Genomic DNA, 19703 nt, shown 5'->3' on the forward strand with positions numbered 1-19703 from the left:
CTAACCGGCATGCAACGGGCGCCGATCGCCGGTGATCGATTCTGCGCAGATCTGGCTCATCTCGAACGAGCCTATTGTTTCAGCGGTTCATTAACTCGTTGGAATGAGACATAAGAATATTGGTAACACCTCCATTAGCGGTACCAGTGCCCCCCCCCCCCCCCCCCCCCCCCCTTTCGCTTTCAGCCGTCTGTACAGTTAGCTAAATTTACCAGTCAGTAACAGGAATAAGGCACCAAAAGGACTACTAGTAAAGTTAAAGATGTGGTAGCATTGGATCTGGACGGGAAGGATAACTCTGGAGTTTAAAGGGGGGGTGGGATAAGATTTATTTTCCACTCGTGGGATTTCTTTCTTCAGCTTCACAGACATGCTGCACTTAAGCCGTCCCCTACCATGATTTAGAATAAAAATAACTAAAAAATAACTTACTAAATAACTGGGCTAACCACTGCAAACCATTAAAGTGCAAAAATTATAACACCTATTAAATATACATAGTAAAAAACAAAACAGCAGCAGTCACTAATATCAAATAAAACAGCCTTTTGTTGAGTAAGATGACAGAGGATGGAATAAAAAACCTCTTAAAGATGTTTGTCATTGCTGAGCGGAATTCTTAAAAGATCATTAGTATCAGACACATTTGATAAAAGCCTCACAGTCTGAGTCACAAACCAACACCATTTAGTATCACAGCACAGGGCAGGGTCACTACGTGCACAAGCAACCAAATAGTACATAACACACATAATCTAAAAAAAAATATCAGCCTTTGAACAACCTCTGTAGGTATTGAAAAAACGTCCTTGAATTCTGATAAGTCCACCGAGACTTGCTGTCTAACACCTGGGAGACATCTTGTGAATGACTTATTTGATCGATACCCTTGTGAACATACCCTTTACACAGCAAGCTCACTACATAAAATCTCCAAAGACTAGCTTAGAAAAAGCAATCATACTGCCTCTAATTACGCTTCACATTAACTATGTGTTGTGAGGCATTTCTTTTCCTTTGTATATTATTATTTAGTTGTTTTTGGTGTCAGCTTTAACATATCTCAACAAACTAAGCACCTGAAAATATAAATTTAAGGAAAGAAAACATGATGTGTGATATATACCACAGTTTATATGTAAAACAGCATGTGCCTTAATGTATGTTTGGTGGATCCCCCCCTTGTGTCCTGGATTGCTGTAAACCCGACCACAGTTTGTGCGCCTGCAACACTGTGTCTCAGACAGCGTGGTCAGCAACACCGGGGTCCAACAGGGGACTGTCCTCTCTCCCTTCCTCTCCACCATCTACACCACAGACCTCAACTACCCCACATAGTCTTGCCATCTTCAGAAGTTTTCTGATGACTCTGCTGTGGTTGGATGTATCAGCGAGAGTGACGAGGCTGAGACCAGAGCTGTGGTGGGGGACTTTGTCACATGGAGTGAACAGAACCATCTACAGCTCAACGTGACAAAGACTAAGGAGTTGGTGGTGGATCTAAGGAGAGCCAAGGTAGCACTGAGCCCTATTTCATCCAGAGGGTCAGTGTTTACATTGTGGAGGACTACAAATACAGTACCTGGGAGTGCACTTGGACAATAACCTGGACTGGGCCAAGTACACTCAAGCCCTCTACAGGAAGGGCCAAAGCTGTCTCTATTTTCTGAGGAGGCAGGGGTCCTTTAACATCGCCAGGACGATGCTGAGGATGTTTTACAAGTCTGTGGTGGCCAGTGCTATCTTCTTTGCAGTTGCATGCTGGGGCAGCAGGCTGAGGCAAACAGACTCAATAAACTGATCCGCAAGGCCAGTGACGTTGTGGGGGTGGATATGGACTCTCTTTTGAGAGGAGGATGCTGTCTAAACTACATGCCATCTTGGAAAATGTCTCACACCCACTCCATGGCTTTCTGCTATATCACAGGAGCACTTTCAGTGATAGACTCATTCTTTCAAAATGCACCACAGAGCGCCACAGGAAGTCATTCCTGCCTGTGACCATCAAACTTTATAACTCCTCCCAATAAAAGTCTGACACACAGACACTTAAGAGAGGTTGAAAATGGACAATATTATCTGTGTTGTGCAATAACACTGGCCTGAAAAGTGCGCAATACTCAACTGCTACTATTATTATTATTATAATAATAATAATTATTATTATTATTATTATTGGTATTATTATTACTTTTCACCAATGCAACTCCTTAATTACGTTAATTATGTAAATACGGTGCCATAACATTCCTTTTCTATGTAAGTACCATACATATCCACACTCCTTATACTACTTTATTTATATTTCTACTCTGATATTTATACTATTTGTGCAACTGCAAAACAGAGTTTCCCTTCGGGGATCAATAAAGTAGTTCAGATTCTGGGTCTGATTCTGATTCCGCTCTGCTTCGATGCAAGAAATTAAACACTGCACACTACGCTGAGATTCATAATACCATCACACAGCGGCCATTTGAAAATACGTCATACAAACAGCTTTTCCAGATTGGATGTTTATACATTTGAAAATATGGGAGGTAGTTAAATTTTCTGTTGGGCTCCGGGGAGAGACGTGTATGATGTTTCACGTTGGTGCCGTGCAAGATGATGCAAACGCGCTCTGGGCAGCTTCCAAGATTTTGTAAAAATGCAGATGCGGGTGCATAGACTGCGTTGCTTTGATTGGTTACAGGAGAGAAGAAGCCAGTTCTTTGTTCTGTCCTGACCGCAATCAGTATGGAAGACTAGGCGGTGCACAGTGAGCGTCCATAGAGCACCAATATGAAACAAGAAGCATGAACCAGCTTTTATGGTCTTATATATGCTTATAGAGTTATATAAACACGTTTATTTGATTTATAGTTTATTGTCTATTTTGTTATTATTGGTCTTAAATATTGTAGTAAATGCTCGGGCTCCTTGGTCTCAGTGTTGGCATTCTAACCTCTGGTGGATTTCTGAGGACTATGGTTACCTGGTCTTCAGATCTCTGTAGGGTAAATCCAGTCAGCTAGCTAGACTATCTGCCCAATCAGACTTAACACCATCCATCATCTCATCCGGTATCAGGTCGCAGCGTGAGCAGCAGGGGACCCCAAACTTCCCTTTCCCGAGCCACATTAACCAGCTCCGACTGGGGGATCCTGAGGTGTTCCCAGGCCAGGTTGGAGATATAATCTCTCCACCTAGTCCTGGGTCTTCCCCGAGGCCTCCTCCCAGCTGGACGTGCCCAGAACACCTCCCTAGGGAGGCGCCATGGGGGCATCCTTACCAGATCCGAAAGGGCAAAAGAACATACACATGTTCCACCAAAACAAGTTCCTTTTTAAGGCTTTTTAGCAGCGGCACCGTGGCACCGTCCAGCGCTGATGGCAGCCTAAAATGATTATGATTGGTTTAAAGAAATTCCAATAAACCAGAGCCTGTTTTTTCCCCACCCCAGAATGCTGTGTGGACTAGCCAGACCCTCCTCTGTAGTGGTGTGGAAGAAGGTCTGACAATGCAAGACTAGGGTGGGTGGTGATGACAAAAGGGGGGGTAAATTGGATGGTTTGTGTATTGTGTAAAAGTGAAAAATAAACCAATACCTTCACACGGTTGATGTTGACCCCGCTCATGCTGCCGCTGCGGTCGATCATGAAGATGAACTCGCCGTGAACCTTCCTCAGGTCAGCGCTGATGGACTTGAGGTCCGGGCAGAAGTTCAACATGACCACGGGGTTGTGGAGGATGTCTTTGTGGAGTCGCCTGTGAATGATACCTACCTGTGAAGACAGAGGGATATAAATCTAAAGCAGAGATCTTCAGTAGGGGGTCTTCAGAGTTACTGCAGGGGGGACCAAATAATTGTTTAATACTTTCTTGAAAGTCCCCCCCCCCCAAAAAAAAAGAAATTTAAACATATCTGAAAATATGTCCAGTGGGGTTTGAAAGTTTGTGCACCCCAGGTAAAAAATTGTATTAATGTGCATAAAGAAGCCAAGAAAAGATGGAAAAATCTCCTAAAGGCATCAAATGACAGTTTAGAAAATTGTATTAGATGTCACAAAAAGTTTCCATCATTTACACTTTCAAAAATAACAGAAAACAAAAATATGGCGTCTGCAAACGTTTGGGCACCCTGCAGAGTTACTACCTTGTACTGCCCCTTTGGCAAGTATCACAGCTTGGAAACGCTTCTTGTAGCCAGCAAAGAGTCTTTTTTTTCTTGTTTGAGGTATCTTCGCCCATTCTTCATTCTAAAAGTCTTCCAGTTCTTTGAGATTTCTGGGATGTCTGTCACGCACTGCTCTTTTAAGGTCTATCCATAGCTTTTCAATTATGTTAAGGTCAAGAGATTGTGAAGGCCATGGCAAAACCTTCAGTTAACGCTTCTTGATGTGATCCACTGTGGATTTTGAGGTGTGTTTAGGATCTTTATCCATTTGTAGAAGCCCTCCTCTCTTTATCTTCAGCTTTTTCACAGATGGCATCAAGTTTGCGTCCAAAATTTGCTGAAATTTTATTTAATCTGATTTTCCTTCTACTCGTAAAATGTTCCCTGTGCCACTGGCTGCAATACAACCCCAAAGCATGACTGACCCCCATGCTTAACAGTTGGACAGAGGTTCTTTTCATTAAATTCTGTCTTCCGGCCCAAAAGTTATATTTTAACCTCATCGGTCCACAGAACTTGTTCCCATAATGCATCAGGCTTGTCTATGTAAACTTCAAACTCAGATTTTTGTGGTGTGGACGTAGAAGAGGTTTTCTTCTGATGACTCTTCCATGGAGACCATTTTTGTACAAGGATCTTTTTATAGTGGAATGGTGTACCACAGCTCCAGTGTCTGCCAGGTCTTTTTCCGGATGGAACATGCAGTCAAACGTGGGTTTTGACTTTCTTTTCTCACAGGAATTTTTTTTTTTTTTCTGTTATTTTGAAAGTGTAAATGATGGAAATAAAATCTAACTTTTTGTGACATATTATACGAATGTCTAATCTGTCATTTGATGCCTTTTGGAGATTTTTCCATCTTTTCTTGGCTTCTTTATGCACATTAATACACATTTTTACCTGGGGTGCCCAAACTTTCGAATCCCACTGTAGTATATGACTCCAACAATATTAACAAAATTGTTCCTATTCGTAAGATGAACTTAACTACATTAATGATACGCTTCCTGGCCTACAGGAAAGGTATCCACTATGGTAGTCATCCACTGATACTTCTGGATTCACCTTCCACATGTGTGCTTGACATTAAAATATGAAAATATATGAATATGTAAATAGAAGCTTAGTATTGTAGGGCACAATAAAAGGGAATGTGCAACGGCTATAGGCCACCTTGCACGTTATTGTAGGCCTAGTCTATTTTCATGACGTTCCACTTCTAGGATTGAGCAGTTGCCGGATTTCACTCATTTAGGCCTGATATCCGATGCCTTCCTCTTTTTTTGTGTTGTCGTTCTAACCTCTGGTGGATTTCTGAGGACTATGGTTACCTGGACCTCAGATCTCTGCAGGGTAAACCCAGACAGCTAGCTAGAGTGTCTGTCCAATCTGAGTTTTCTGTTGCACGACTAAATCAACCATTGAACGTAAATGTAAATGTATTGTACTTATATAGCGCTTTTCTAGTCTTAACGACTACTCAAAGCGCTTTTACATAGTACAGGAAACATTCACCATTCACACACTGTGGCCGAGGCTGCCGTACATGGTGCCCCCTGCTCATCAAATAAACACTCACACACACTCGGTGTTTAGTGTTTTGCCCAAGGACACTTCGACATGCGACTGCAGGGCTAGGGATTGACAACCAACCTTCCGACTGGCAGGCAACTGCTCTATTGTGCAACTCACTTTTATACAATATAAATGTGTGTAGTAGGGGGTCCCTGCTCGTCTCTCTCTCTGGTAAGGGGTCCTTAGCCTAAAAGACGTTGACAACCCCTGCTGTAAAGGAGACATTTAATCCTCCTGTTGTCCTCGGGTCAAATTTGACCCCTTTAAAAAAAATGTCTGTATCTGAAAATGGGTTTGTTTTAAACCAAATTACCAAAATAAATGGATTGGAATCCATACGTCTCTTTGCAAATACAATTCATCACTTTCATTCCTGATTAAACGCATCTGTATGTTCATCTGATCTTAACTATTTGTCAAAATAATTCATAATTTCTGCTTTTTTAACTCAAATATTAGGTATAATTCTATATAAATAAGGGTTATTGACCAACAAATAGTGTAATACTAGTAAGGTAGTGTTAGTGAAAAATAAAAAATGTCTGAAAAAGGGACAAAAATGTTAAATTTTTGTCAGGTTTTAACCAAGGAGGACAACATTAGGGTTAAATGGGCGGTTTGTTCCCATGAGATAAGTGGACTTTCAGGCTTGATTATAACACTTAAAGAAGACAAAAAATAGATTTGATCTGGTACATAAACAGAGCACATCAATTATTGTGGATGTGCAGGAAAACTCCAGGTCGACAGTGGCGAGCCTTTGGAGTGTTTCCATAGAAACACATTTTTTATGGCTTTTCCTCTTTAGCTCCCCTGGTCTCTTAACAGCCTCACCATAGAAGAGAGGAGAATGGGCATGAAGCAGGTTGAAAAATAATAATGCTGAACTGATATAAACATGTCTTTGCAGTGGTCGAATGCACATTTATGCCTACTGAGGTACTTAACATAAGTATTTTCATTTTATGCTACTATACATCTACTCCATTACATCTCAGAGGTATAGTAGGGCTGCTCGGTTATGGGAAAAATATCCTACTCACACATAATAATTTTGGTCAATTTGGAAGTCACAGTTTTACACGTTTAATCATTGACTTTTGGAAAGATGTTGCATTTAGATGTTTGCACTTAAAAAAACACAGTGAAAACACCTTAAACTGTAAAATTTCCCCTAACACTTTTCCTGTTGTACATACAATAAGAATGTCCTGAAAAGGTTGATTTATTGCAGGAATTCCATTCAAAAAGTGAAATTTGCATATTATATTAATTCATCACACAGAGTGATATATTTCAAATGTCCCTTTCTTTTTATTGTGATGATCATAACTGACAACTAATGAAAACCCCAAATTCAGTATCTCCGAAAATTAGAATATTACTGAAAACCAATACAAAAAAAAGGATTTTTCAAAATGTTGGCCAACTGATAGTATGAACATGAAAAGTAAGAGCATGTACAGCACTCAATACTTAGTTGGGGCTCTTTTTTCCTGAATTAATGCAGCAATGCGGCGTGGCATGGAGTAGATCAGTCTGTGGCACTGCTCCCGTGTTATGATAGTGGCCTTCAGCTCTTCTGGCGCATCATCATCATCATCATCATCCTCTTCACAATACCCCATAGATTTTCTTTAGTGTTAAGGTCAGGCCAGCAAACTGGGGTACCATAGTCCTTAAACCAGGTACTGGTAGCTTTGGCACTGTGTTCAGGTGCCAAGTTGGTCAGCAGCAGGAAGCATGAAGTGCTCTAAAACTTCCTGGTAGACGGCAGCGTTGACCCCGGACCTCAGAAAACACAGTTGACCAACACCAGCAGATGACATGGACCAACACCTGCAGATAACAAGGCCCCCCAAACCATCACTGGACCAACACCAGCAGATGACATGGCCCCCCAAACCATCACTGGACCAACACCAGCAGATGACATGGCCCCCCAAACCATCACTGGACCAACACCAGCAGATGACATGGCCCCCCAAACCATCACTGGACCAACACCAGCAGATGACATGGCCCAAGAACAGTGCTTCAAGAACCACCAACTCCAGCCCACTCTTTGTGAATCTTCCCCACATTTTTTAATGGGTTTTGTTTCCCAATCCTCTCCAGGGTGCGGTTATCCCTTGTACACTTTTTTTCTACCACATCTTTTCCTTCCCTTCGCCTCTCTATTAATGTGCTTGGACACAGAGCTCTGTGAACAGCCAGCCTCTTTAGCAATGACCTTTTGAGTCTTGCCCTTCTTGTGCAAGGTGTCAGTGGTCATCCTTTGGCCAGCTTTCAAGTCAGCCGTCTTCTCCATGATTGTGTACCCTACAGAACTAGACCGAGGGACAATTTAAAGGCCTTTGCAGCTGTTTTGAGTTAATTAGCTAATTACAGTGTGGCACCAGGTGTCTTCAATATTGAACCTTGTCTAAACATTCTAATTTTCTGAGATACAAAATTTGGGGTTTTCATTAATTGTCAGTTATAATCATCACAATTAAAAGAAATGAAGATTTAAAATATATGACTCTGTGTGTGATGACTGAATATAATATGCAAATTTCCCTTTTTGGATGGAATTGCTGACACAAATCAACTTTTTTCATGATGTTCTAATTACATGACAAGAATTCCCCTTCAGAACACAATACAAAAAGTAGTTAACTAGTAAAATGCACCATGCAAAATAATAATTTTCCTTAATAACAGTGTTTGTGTGACCGTTAGTAGCTAATATTTTGAAATTAAAATTAAAATTAGATTAATTGCACAGCCCTGAGGTAAATATTATACTTCAACTTTAGTTAATTTACAGATAACAGTTTTTCATACTCTTCCTGTCCAGTGAAAACCACGTAACTCCAAAATTTGCTGATTTTTATAACTGGAATGTTTCTGATAATCTGGAGGATGAAGTGTTTTTGAACAGTCATAGTTCAAATGAGCACAACATTTAACATTAGTACAAATGCAACACACACAATATTGCAGCAGTAATACTGATCCAAAAACAACAACACTGACAGGGAACATTTGTCTGCAGATTTTTACTTGATACTTTACATTTTACTGACAATACTTTTACTTGTAGAAGAGTATTTTCACGGTGTTGTATTAGTACTTCTACCTAAGTAAAGGATCTTAATGATCATATCAATGCAGCTTCACAAAGATAATATCTGAGTCAGTATGTTGTGCTGCTGTGAAGTCCTTACCACTCTCCTGGTGGTATAATCAGTTCAGGCACATGGTGCGGATGTTGTTGACACACTCACTTTTCTCTCATTGCTGGAGTCCTTCTTGGTGGCCTTGATGAAATCGCTGCGGCCGTGAAGATACTCATCATACTCGTCCTGCGTCATGTCTCCGTTCTCAATCAGCACATGTGGCAGATGTGGCTCTAAAGGGACACAGTTGGCCGGGACAAAGACATTACTTCAAATTTGATAAAGCAAATAGACAGTGCAGGAGTGTGGTGATCTGTAGTGCAGAAGTATCCCCATATTGATGTGAGACTGAAGAGGTGGTTGCATATAAAAATGCTGTGCTGTGTCTCTAGACAGGTGTGTGTCCAAGTATATCTGGCGTAGAAGGAACACTGCATTTCATAAAAAGAACATTATACCAACAGTAAAATATGGTGGTGGTAGTGTGATGGTCTGGGGCTGTTTTGCTGCTTCAGGACCTGGAAGACTTGCCGTGATAAAAGGAACTATGAATTCTGCTGTCTACCAAGAGATCCTGGAGGAGAATGTCCAACCATCTGTTTGTGTACTCAAGCTGAAACGAACTTGGGTTTTGCAGCAGGACAATGATCCTAAACACACCAGCAAGTCCACCACCGAATGGCTGAAGAAAAACAAAACGAAGACTTTGGAGTGGTCTAGCCAAAGTCCTGACCTGAATCCTATTGAGATGTTGTGGTATGACCTTAAAAAGGCTGTTCATGCTCAAAAACCCTCTAATGTAACTGAATTAGGACAATTCTGCAAAGATGAGTGGGCCACAATTCCTCCAGGACGCTGTAAAAGCCTCATTGCACGTTATCGCAAACGCTTGGTTGCAGTTGTTGCTGCTAAGGGTGGCCCAACCAGTTATTAGGTTTAGGGGGCAATCACTTTTTCACACAGGGCCATGATGGTTTGGATTTTTTTTAACCTTTAATAATAAACACCTTCATTTACAAATTGCATTTTGTGTTTACTTGTGTTGTCCTTGACTATTGTTTAAATTGGTTTGATGTTCCGAAACACTTAAGTGTGACAAACATGCAAAGGAACTGGAAATGAGGAAGGGGGCAAACACTTTTTCACACCACTGTATAATGTTATCAACAAAATTAAATATTACGGTTGAGAAATTGAGGGATTTTCTTAAAAAGTCTTAAAAATCATAGATTTCAATTTTCTCATTAAAATACCTGCATTAAAAGGCTCTGTCTATTTTTTGCTGCTTATCTAGGTACAGGGCCAATCAGTTGTCTATGTGGTATTGAATATGTCAATTACAATGTCTCAACTGGCAGAAAGCATGTCATTTATATGACAGAGTCTGTGTTTCTGGACCATTAATCAACCAAGATTATGATAAGAAAAAAAATAGACTGCTCCTCTTTGGGGGTTTTGTTGGGATTATTAGGAGGCCTACAACGCTGTCTGTCATGCAGTTCAGTTCCTTATTCTCTTTGCTCAGGCTTAGCATCCATGTTGAGATTGAAACTGCAGCAGCAGTTGGAGCTGAATTAAATTGCCTCACAGTGGCAGCAGGTCTGTTTGTGAACAAAACCTTCATAAGAGAGCTGTTGGATCAGCACGGCCAGGGCTCATTCGGGCTTTTCCTGAGAGAAGGAGACGAGAGAATGGGGGGGAAAAAAGAAAAAATGACCTGACACTGCACACTCACACAATGCAGTCTGACTCCGCTGGCATGTCAGACGACAGGAGGACCACAAAGTGAGCAGGTGAATCACCTCGCACATTATCTGATTATAAAACTGTAAAAGAAGCTTGAAAAGGCTGGGGATAATAAAAACGTAGGAGTATTGCCCTTGAGAGCAGAAACTAATAAATGACATTGTTGTGCTGTAAGTGATTTTTGAAGCTGTGAACCCACCGCTGGGGTAGATGAGGATTTGGACAGGACAGTCATACGTGTACTTGTCAGCCAGAGTGATGACGACGCTTGTGGCAGAGCGAGCCAGAGGGTCTGCATCAGCTCGGATGGCGTGAGATGGGCTTTCTACACCTACACAGAGAAACAGAGACACAGCAGATGGAATAACCAGTGGCTCCCCCCACCCCTAGTAATAACAGTAATAACAAACCAGCAGGTCCCATTGAAACTGCGATACCATTTATAAGTGCAAGACACTTCCAAAAGATTTGAAAAGCAAGATAACTTCTGCACTGAGGCCTTCAAGTGCTGTTGCAATTTGAGTAGACACAAATAATGAAATACCAGCCACTGCTGTATGAGTTATAATATGAGGATTTGGTTTAGCTCAAACCATCAAGTTGTCAAGTTTTAAGAAATAGTTTGACATTTTGGAAAATGTGCTTTTTAAAGAGATTTCTTTGCCGCAAGGTTGATATGAAGCTGGATCCCACTCTCATATCTGAAATATTGATCTTCTAAAAGAACTTACGTACAAGCAAGAAATCAAATTAGCGTCTAGGACCCTAAGGGGGTCCTCCAAGTTAATGCAGAGTGGCCACCAAGAGTTTGTTTAACAATTTTTAAAAAGAAAAACATGTTGTTACATGTCTCAAAAATATACATAAACATAAAACGAACATCTTGACAGCAAAAATAAATTGGCCTATTTGTGATTTTTGTTTTATTTTACTTGAACAACATTGACGACAGTCTACTGGCCTGTAGGTAAGGTAGCCATCCACAGATACATTTTAGGCCTTAGGATTCATATATGTATTTTTAACATTAAAACATGATGCAGAAATACATATTATTATTCTAATAGCTTAGTAAAAAAGATAAGTGTTATTGTAGGCCCAGTTGAATGTAACTCAATTTTATATAATATGTATTGTGTGTGTGTGTGGGGGGGGTCCCTGTTCCGTCTCTCTGTCAGCTAAGTGGTCCTTGGCGTTCAAACCACTGAAGACCGCTACTTGAAACATGTTGACCGTTGCCCAATTATGTTCCCAATTCACAGCTATATAAGAAGAGCATTCAGCACTGTGTGATATAAACACACATTAACTGCGAACACACAAAAGAACGGTTTTTTTTTTACCCTTTTTTCCCTACAAGATGTCACAGTTACGGCTTCTTACTGCAGACATGAGATTTTTCAAGAAACACTAAAATGTAACGCTTGATTACAGAATAGCTTGAGCAATCACACCTGATGTACCGTTAAACCAAGTGGCAAAAACATTAATTCTAGATATAGCAGCTCATGGGTGCAATCACGCTTAACAAGTGGATTTTCCCAAAGAGAATACAGCTAGCAAATATATCACTAGTATTGGGTAATTGTCTAACCTGCGAGGAGATAGGGAGCCCGTATCTCCAGCTGGAAGTTAAACTCATAGTCCATAGAGTTGATGGTCTCTTCCTCCAGCAGTGAAGACAACCACAGTTGAGGGGAGTTGGGAGTTTGATCCGGCGGACTTGAGGCACAACTATTCCTGTCCCGCCTAAAAGTAGCAAAGCATCAAATGGGGCCATCTTGAATGAACATATAAAATGTTAGTATAGTCAGTTTCCATCCATACAAACCTAAAGTTCCAGTCCAATCTAAAGTAATATTGAAACAAGTAACATGTAATATTAACAAGACACAGGCTTTCATATTGTTTTTATGAGTTTTTCCTTACGTTCTGGAGAAGTTTGGGGATAGTCCCTGCTCCTCGTTGATGGTCCTCTGTACCCGAGGAGTACACACCGGTGGGGACGAGACCCTGATGCCCCCGTTGGGCAAGGTGGAGAGCTCAGCAGAGGTACTAACCAGAATATGGACCGTCTCCATAGAAGGGATGAGCCCGAGGTTAACCACTAACACTGTCCTCTCCAAATCCTCATCAATCAATATGTGTCCTGTAACACCAAGCTAGATTAGGGACCAACAATAGTGCACACAGTACTGTATATATAGCTATATATTTATTAGCAGAATTTCTATGATTCTCAAGGTGCCAAAGATAATGCCAAGCTGTCCAGAAACTGAGTTATCTTTCATGCCTAAAACACATACACTAATATATCCTACCTAGAAGGACACTGGAACTCTGTGCAATTTCACACCATTTCACTATATTTTTGCATAATGTGTAAACAAAACTATTTTAAATATTTATATAGATGCTCTCAGGACTGTGCACCAGCCCCCCCCCCTCTTTTTTCTGCAATACCCATATTTTATACTTTTATATTTTACATTTTTATATTTTGTGTTGACACTGTAAAGGGGTTGCTTCAATCTCGTTGCACAGGTACTTCACTTGTGTATAATGTCAATAAAGGCATTCTATTTTATTCTATCTTTTAATATTCAGATATAGAGAGTGATACAGGCTTGTTTGTTTAGGTGAGGTACCACAATATAATGTTATCATAATATCACATCATTATGCTGTATATTTTTGCTAGCATCTATCTAAACCTAACCCCTTATTCTGTCTATACATACTACCCATCTTACAGAAGACTTAAAGGAGAACTCCGGTTGATTTCAACATGTAACTCTGTAGCTTGTAAATGTGGAGGTCTGTCAGTAGAGAGAAACTTACCAATCGGTGCTGCCTACACAGAGTTATCCTCCGGCTAGAGTTAGCACCCAACTGGCTTGAACAGGGCAAGTTTTAAAACGTATTTTTAGCCACTTAACGTGTTCAAAATGTCATTAAAAGTGCCCCCCATGTGCATTGATTCCTTCTGAGTGAAAACAGGGAATCTGACTGATGGAGATGTGACAGAAATGCATGAAGATGTTAATTCAGTTGTGTGTAGTTCCTGTGTTGAGAGGCAGTTAGAGAGCTTAGGGACAGTCTACAAACTACAGCACAGAAAAGAGATAGAACTAAAATATGTAGGCTATCAATCTAATGATTAAATAATGTAGTGTCTCCAAACTTACCTCAATAATAACTTGTCTCCGGCTAGTTGTACTACAGCACTTACTTTTAAATAAATAAGCATGTTCCTATTTTTGTAAATTTGCTTGTATCTATTTTTGTATCTGTATCTCTTTTCTGTGTTGTAGTTTGTAGACGGTCCCTAAGCTCTCTAACTGCCTCTCAACACAGGAACTAAACAGCTGAATTAGAAAAACTTTCATGCATTTCTGTCACATCTCCAGCACTCAGATTCACAGTGTTCACTCTCATGGAATCACTTCACATGGGGGGGGGGGGGGGGCACTTTTAATGACATTTTGAACATGCTTAGAGGATGAAAACACATTCACAACTTACCCTGTTTGAGCCTGTTGGGTGCTAACTCTAGCAGGAGGATAACACGGTGTAGGCAGCACCGATTGGTTAGTTTTTCTCCCCACTGACAGACCTCCACATTTACAAGCAACAGAGCTATGTCTTGGAATTGACCGGATTTCCCCTTTAAAGAAGTACGAACACCTATTTAGGTTTGGGGACTTTGTGAGAGACAGATTAAAAAAACAAAACAGATGAGCAGAGGCAGAGAAATTATTGTACTCATGAGTACGCAATCTTTCCTTAGACCTGTCTTGAAATGTCTTTGACAGTCCTAACTCTCATTTTTTTAAATATTGTAGTCACACTCCTGATCCAAGATAACCCTGATTGCATAACATTAAAGCACTGGACTGCCCCTAAATTATGTTTTTAACATTAACATTAACATACAACTTTACGCTGGCATGAGGGAAATATCTGTCTCTTTAGCTGCTAACTGCTCAACTATGTGGTCTATCTGTCATTTGACTGGTTTACTCGACTTTTTGGCTTTGAAAACAGCGGCCTGCTGCTGCTGGAAACAAGGTTTCACAAACAGTAATTTGATCAATTGCTAACATGACAATATTGATTAGAGCAGCTTTAATCTTACCGCTGCCATTCTGAAGGGCTCCATTGGATGTGCCGCAGCAGTCCTGATAACAGTCGTCAAGTTTTGCCTTGTCTTTGATTTGAAGTGTTATAATCTGACTGGATATCATAGACTCAAACCCCACAACAATAGTGTTTTCCTCCAGTGGATAAATGAAGATCCCTAAAAGGCAGTTAGATTGGTAAAAAAAAGAGATTTAAGGACACTAGAGGCAGCAAACAAGCAACTACACATCTTCAGTCAATACTTTTACCTAGTCTCCAGTTGCATACACACTCACCCTCAATTGCATGATCCTCAATATTTTCATAGCTCATAGAGGCTGTCATGGCCAGAGTATAACCCCTGACACAGGAAGTGATGTCAGAAACACTAAGGGGCAGAGCAGTCCGGTTCTCCTTGTTAATGAGTCCTGGCATGGTGCTGCTTTTAGGATTCGGTTTTTTTGCCACAGAAAAAAAACAAAATACCAGATAATCAGACACTTTAAATGACGACTTTTCAGACGCAAAAGCCGTTACGATGAAATACATAACCATATGAATGAATTGTGGTATGATTTAAACAACAATTGAAGAAAGTATTTGAAACGTAACTCATTATTATGGCATGTTATTCCATAATTACTTACAAAGTTTTATTTAATATTTATCATACAATCATTTCTCCACCCAACCTAATCCCAATGACATTCCCTACTACTTAATGTAGCCATTAGCTCGTCTTAGTTAGAGTAACGACCATGTCAAAAGCTATTCTGAACCAACAGCTAGTTGCTGCTGTAAATACAGACAGGTACTGATAGAAACTAACATCTCTTTTTATTTTGTTTAGCTTAAAGCTGGTAGTGTCAAATCTGGTGACCGTGTGGCACAGAGGTAGAGCGGGTCATCCTTCAACCACAAGATTGGCGACATGTCATAGTGTCCTTGGGGGGGCAGTAGCCTAGTCTGTAATGGGTTGGGTTGGGAACCAAAAGGGTTGAAGGTTTAGGTTTACATACGGACTAAAGTATGGTGGTGGACTTGTTCACCTCCTGGGCACTGCCAAGGTGCTCTTGAGCAAGGCACCAAACCCCCAACTGCTCGTGGCGCCTTTCCATGTTCAACCCCCCCCCCCCTCACTCTGACATCTCTCCATTTAGTGCATGTATAGGCAGTGAGGATGTGTGTGTAGTTCAATCCTGTGTGTATTGTGTGTAATAACAACAGAGTGAAAAATTGTAATTTCCACTTGTGGGATTAATAAAGTATACATTGTTATTATATTCCTTGTTATTAACGCTGTAACCCAAGTTGCTCCCCCACACAGGGCTATGTGGCTGTCCAATGGACAGTGGGTTAAATGGGTTAAATGGGTCAAATGGGTCAATGCAGAGATTGAATTTTACTTCATTGTACTGCACGGTTACAATTGTACAAAAGTTTGTAGCTAAGATTGGAGAGGACTTGTACCTTGATGCTAAATAGCTAGGCTGTGAGCTTGTGAGCTAATTCTGCGTGGATACACAAAACCTGTGAGTCAGACTTCAGAGTTGTGTGTTTTGCTGAGGAACATCTTTAGAAACCAAACAAAGACGAGGTAACTCTGAATCAACTAGCTCATTTTAACTAGCTAGCTACAAACCCTGCATAGCTAGTTAGCCAGCTAGCTAAGATGCATAAGCTGATCACATCAGTCCAATGAAGGGGAAGCAGTGTTTCTATGCTCCGTATATCTGAAACAAATTCCCGTTATTCAGCCTGGTTTTAATTAACCCTGATTAAACACGAACTTGTCCTTCCAGGTCAAAATTGAAAATTAACATTTTTTTGTGCTTTTTGGATGTTTTTGTCGCTTTTTCTGATTTATTTGTCACTTTTCCATGCTATTGGCGCTTTTTTTTTAAACTTAAGCTGGTTTAATAATAGATTTTATACTTATACTTGGAATTCATGGTCAACAAACCTCATTTATATCAAATTATACATAGGTTTTTAGTTAACAAGGCAGAAATTATGAATTATTTTGACTACTAGTTAAGATCAGAGGATGTTGAGTGGATCACAGATGGATATATGTCAAAGTTTAGTCTGGATACTGTTTTGAAACCATAAAAAAAAAAAAACACCCCAAAAATTCAATGAAAGTAATCATCAATGAAGAACGTATGGAATCATCCATGTAATTATTGGTCAATTTGGTTGATAGAAATCCATAGTTCTGATATAAAACCCTTTGAAACGGGTCAATTTGACCCAAGGACAACACATGGGTTAATTTTTTAAATCTTGTATGACTTTTATTTACTGTTCTTAATTTTGTATTAATATGTACAATATGTTTGCTTTTTTATATATTTTTTAATAATAATGTTTGATGTTTTATGTGAAGCACTTTGAATTGCACTGCTGCAGAAAAGGGCTATACAAATAAAATTGCCTTGTCTTGCCTGGCATGTGCAGCCTTGTTAAGCTAAATAGTTAAAAGGGTGATATTTAGAGTCTGCATTTTTAAAGCAGCGGCTAGATAGTTGATTCAGAATAAGTTTGGCATTGTTGTTACTCTAACTAAACCATTAACTGCGCTAACTGGCTAAATGGTAGCACTCGTTGAGCCTGCGGGGGTATGAGATCAACACCACAATCATGAAAAGTGATCCAAAAAAATTGGAATGAAACAAAATGTTACTGTGGTAAAATGTCATAATAAAACACTTCATTCAAATATTTTGACTTTTAATACAATATTTTGACTTTTAATAATTTCTTAAATGATTTCACAAATGATGACATTTACAGATTTTACACAGTTTCATCATGTAATGCTTTATTCTATAATTATGTATTTGTTTAATAAATGGGTGCTCAAATGCAGAAAGACATTCTTTTTTCCCTCCTTGTTACTAAGCATTAAACACACAGCAGGGTCTCATTACTGCTGCTTTTCTAACCAAGATCTGTTTCCTGCCAAGGGACTACAGATGTAAACCAGCACACATAGCTGCTACTGAAACAGCTTCTGTCCTTATTACATAAAGAAATTACATACAGACTACAAAACTAGATGAAAACAGATGTAAATTCATTTCAACAGGTTTTATTGATATTCCAACCCTTATTAATCTCTAAGGGTATGATGCAAAAATAATGAGCCTCATGATGGGTAACACAGGTACTTAGAACATTTGAGATAAAGGCCAGAGCAATAAAACAATGCAGTGTGATATCATCATTGCAACACATCTGCAATGTAACAGGAGAAGGAAAAAAACAGTATTCAGTGTCATGTGAGGGGAAAAAAGAAACTTTGGATACATGACGAAATATTTCAGGCGGAATGAAGAGCCACTAATTATGTAAGTTATACAATGCAATTATCTGTTGCTTCAGGGCTGTGTCTCATTGTTAATGTCGTCTCCGCCACCAGCAATCTTCTGCTGTCAAGGGTCTGCATGCTGCATGAGCAGAACCACGGCTTGATAGGAAGTGTTATGACGAAAGCAATTTCCATAGAGACAGCTGAGCTTGCTTGCATTTTAGCTGCAGACTGACCAGTAATATGCCTTTATTTATGATAGTGCGACTGATTGCAATAAAAACACCGGGCAAAACCACACAAAACACAAAAATCCCATTCACTTAGAGGATTCAAATTCACTGACTAATCTCCACAGACACAACTTTTACTACACAAGAGGTCCTTCAAAGTCAATGAAAAATTCAATCAGCCTTTCTAAAAGTCAATCCGACTTTTTAGGCACCACATGGTTATTTATGGCTAGGAAAAGATCATACAGATAATATTACAGACTAGGTGTCTGTCTCAACAGTGCCATCATGTGTCCAGTCAACCACAGATTGAGACATCCCTTTGTCCCTCTATATACACAGTCTCCTTTTACATGTGGTTAAAAGAAATAATTAATTCGGGCACAACTGGTCTGCAAACTATCCCAATGCTGTCCTGTTGAAAGATAACAGCAGAAATGCTGAGATACAGCAATCCATAAATGTGAAATTAAAGATATTGCGCACGTGAAGTCTCATTCTGAATAAGTTAACATCATGTGTTTAAAGAAAAGCTACCTTTCCCTGAGCTGCATGACAGGTGGTTTTCCAAGGTATCCCTTGCTTTACGGTCTTTAAGCTCATAGTATTTATTGTTATAAGTAGCAGTCCCAGGATGATGTTTTCCTGGATGACTCAGTCACATAAATCACCCTGCCTCCCTCCTGGGTTTAAAAGACCACCAAACCATCAACTCTCAACATTTCCTATCAGCGTTGCCACACTCCTCTGCACTCATTAGTGTCAAAACAGAGAGCAGATACTGTGGTAACCACCTGTTGACACACAGTGTCTTTTACACATATCTGCACTGTAAATCAAGATCAAATGTAGTAGTTTTACCCATCAGACTGGTTGACCTTCTTCCTCATTTCAGACACAGGAATGTGTAATATATGCATCATCAGAGGGACACACTGCGGCATTAAAATGCATCATCTCTGATCACAGCCTCAGCCTTATTGTCTTACCTTTCATTTGGTTCAACTGGGTATGCAGTGGGGATCTCTCTCTGTCAAAAGTCCACTTATCATGAAAGATATCCTCCTCCTCCCCGACCTCTATCAGCTCCCCTTTTTTGTTCTCTCTCTCTGTGGCGTAGAGAGAATAGGAGCGCTGCCACAGGTGGCAGAAACTACAGATGCAGTGGCTACAGTGTTAGTTGGACGTACAATGCAAAGGAAAGGTAGGCAGGAGCTGCAGCAGCAGTTCAATCAAGCTCAGCAACATGTGGTTGCAAAAACTGTTTCATTTAATCTCCATCCCTCCCTCCTCTTCCCTGTGGATGCTGGAGTTGATAGGCTTTGACAGAGAGAGAGAGAGAGAGAGAGAGAGAGCGAAAGAGACAGAGAAGGAAGGGGGAGGGGTGTGGG

At 40.1% G+C, this 19703-nt stretch overlaps 1 protein-coding gene across 1 annotated transcript in view; it reads right to left on the reverse strand.

Moving 5' to 3' along the window:
- vwa5b1 (von Willebrand factor A domain containing 5B1) overlaps nucleotides 1–15214 on the reverse strand; it is a 37839-nt gene extending 22625 nt beyond the window's left edge. Inside the window, exons 1-7 of the mRNA XM_034877597.1 lie at nucleotides 15063–15214; nucleotides 14783–14944; nucleotides 12574–12793; nucleotides 12239–12393; nucleotides 10844–10975; nucleotides 9007–9131; nucleotides 3591–3767 (exon numbers count right to left, since the gene is read on the reverse strand). Coding sequence (XP_034733488.1) covers nucleotides 3591–3767; nucleotides 9007–9131; nucleotides 10844–10975; nucleotides 12239–12393; nucleotides 12574–12793; nucleotides 14783–14944; nucleotides 15063–15201 — 1110 coding nt within the window. The 5' untranslated portion in view covers nucleotides 15202–15214. The remainder of the gene's footprint in view (nucleotides 1–3590; nucleotides 3768–9006; nucleotides 9132–10843; nucleotides 10976–12238; nucleotides 12394–12573; nucleotides 12794–14782; nucleotides 14945–15062) is intronic.
- Nucleotides 15215–19703: the final 4489 nt, after the last annotated feature.

The sequence above is a fragment of the Etheostoma cragini genome, chromosome 7 (assembly GCF_013103735.1).
Source record: "Etheostoma cragini isolate CJK2018 chromosome 7, CSU_Ecrag_1.0, whole genome shotgun sequence".
Lineage (NCBI taxonomy): Eukaryota > Metazoa > Chordata > Actinopteri > Perciformes > Percidae > Etheostoma > Etheostoma cragini.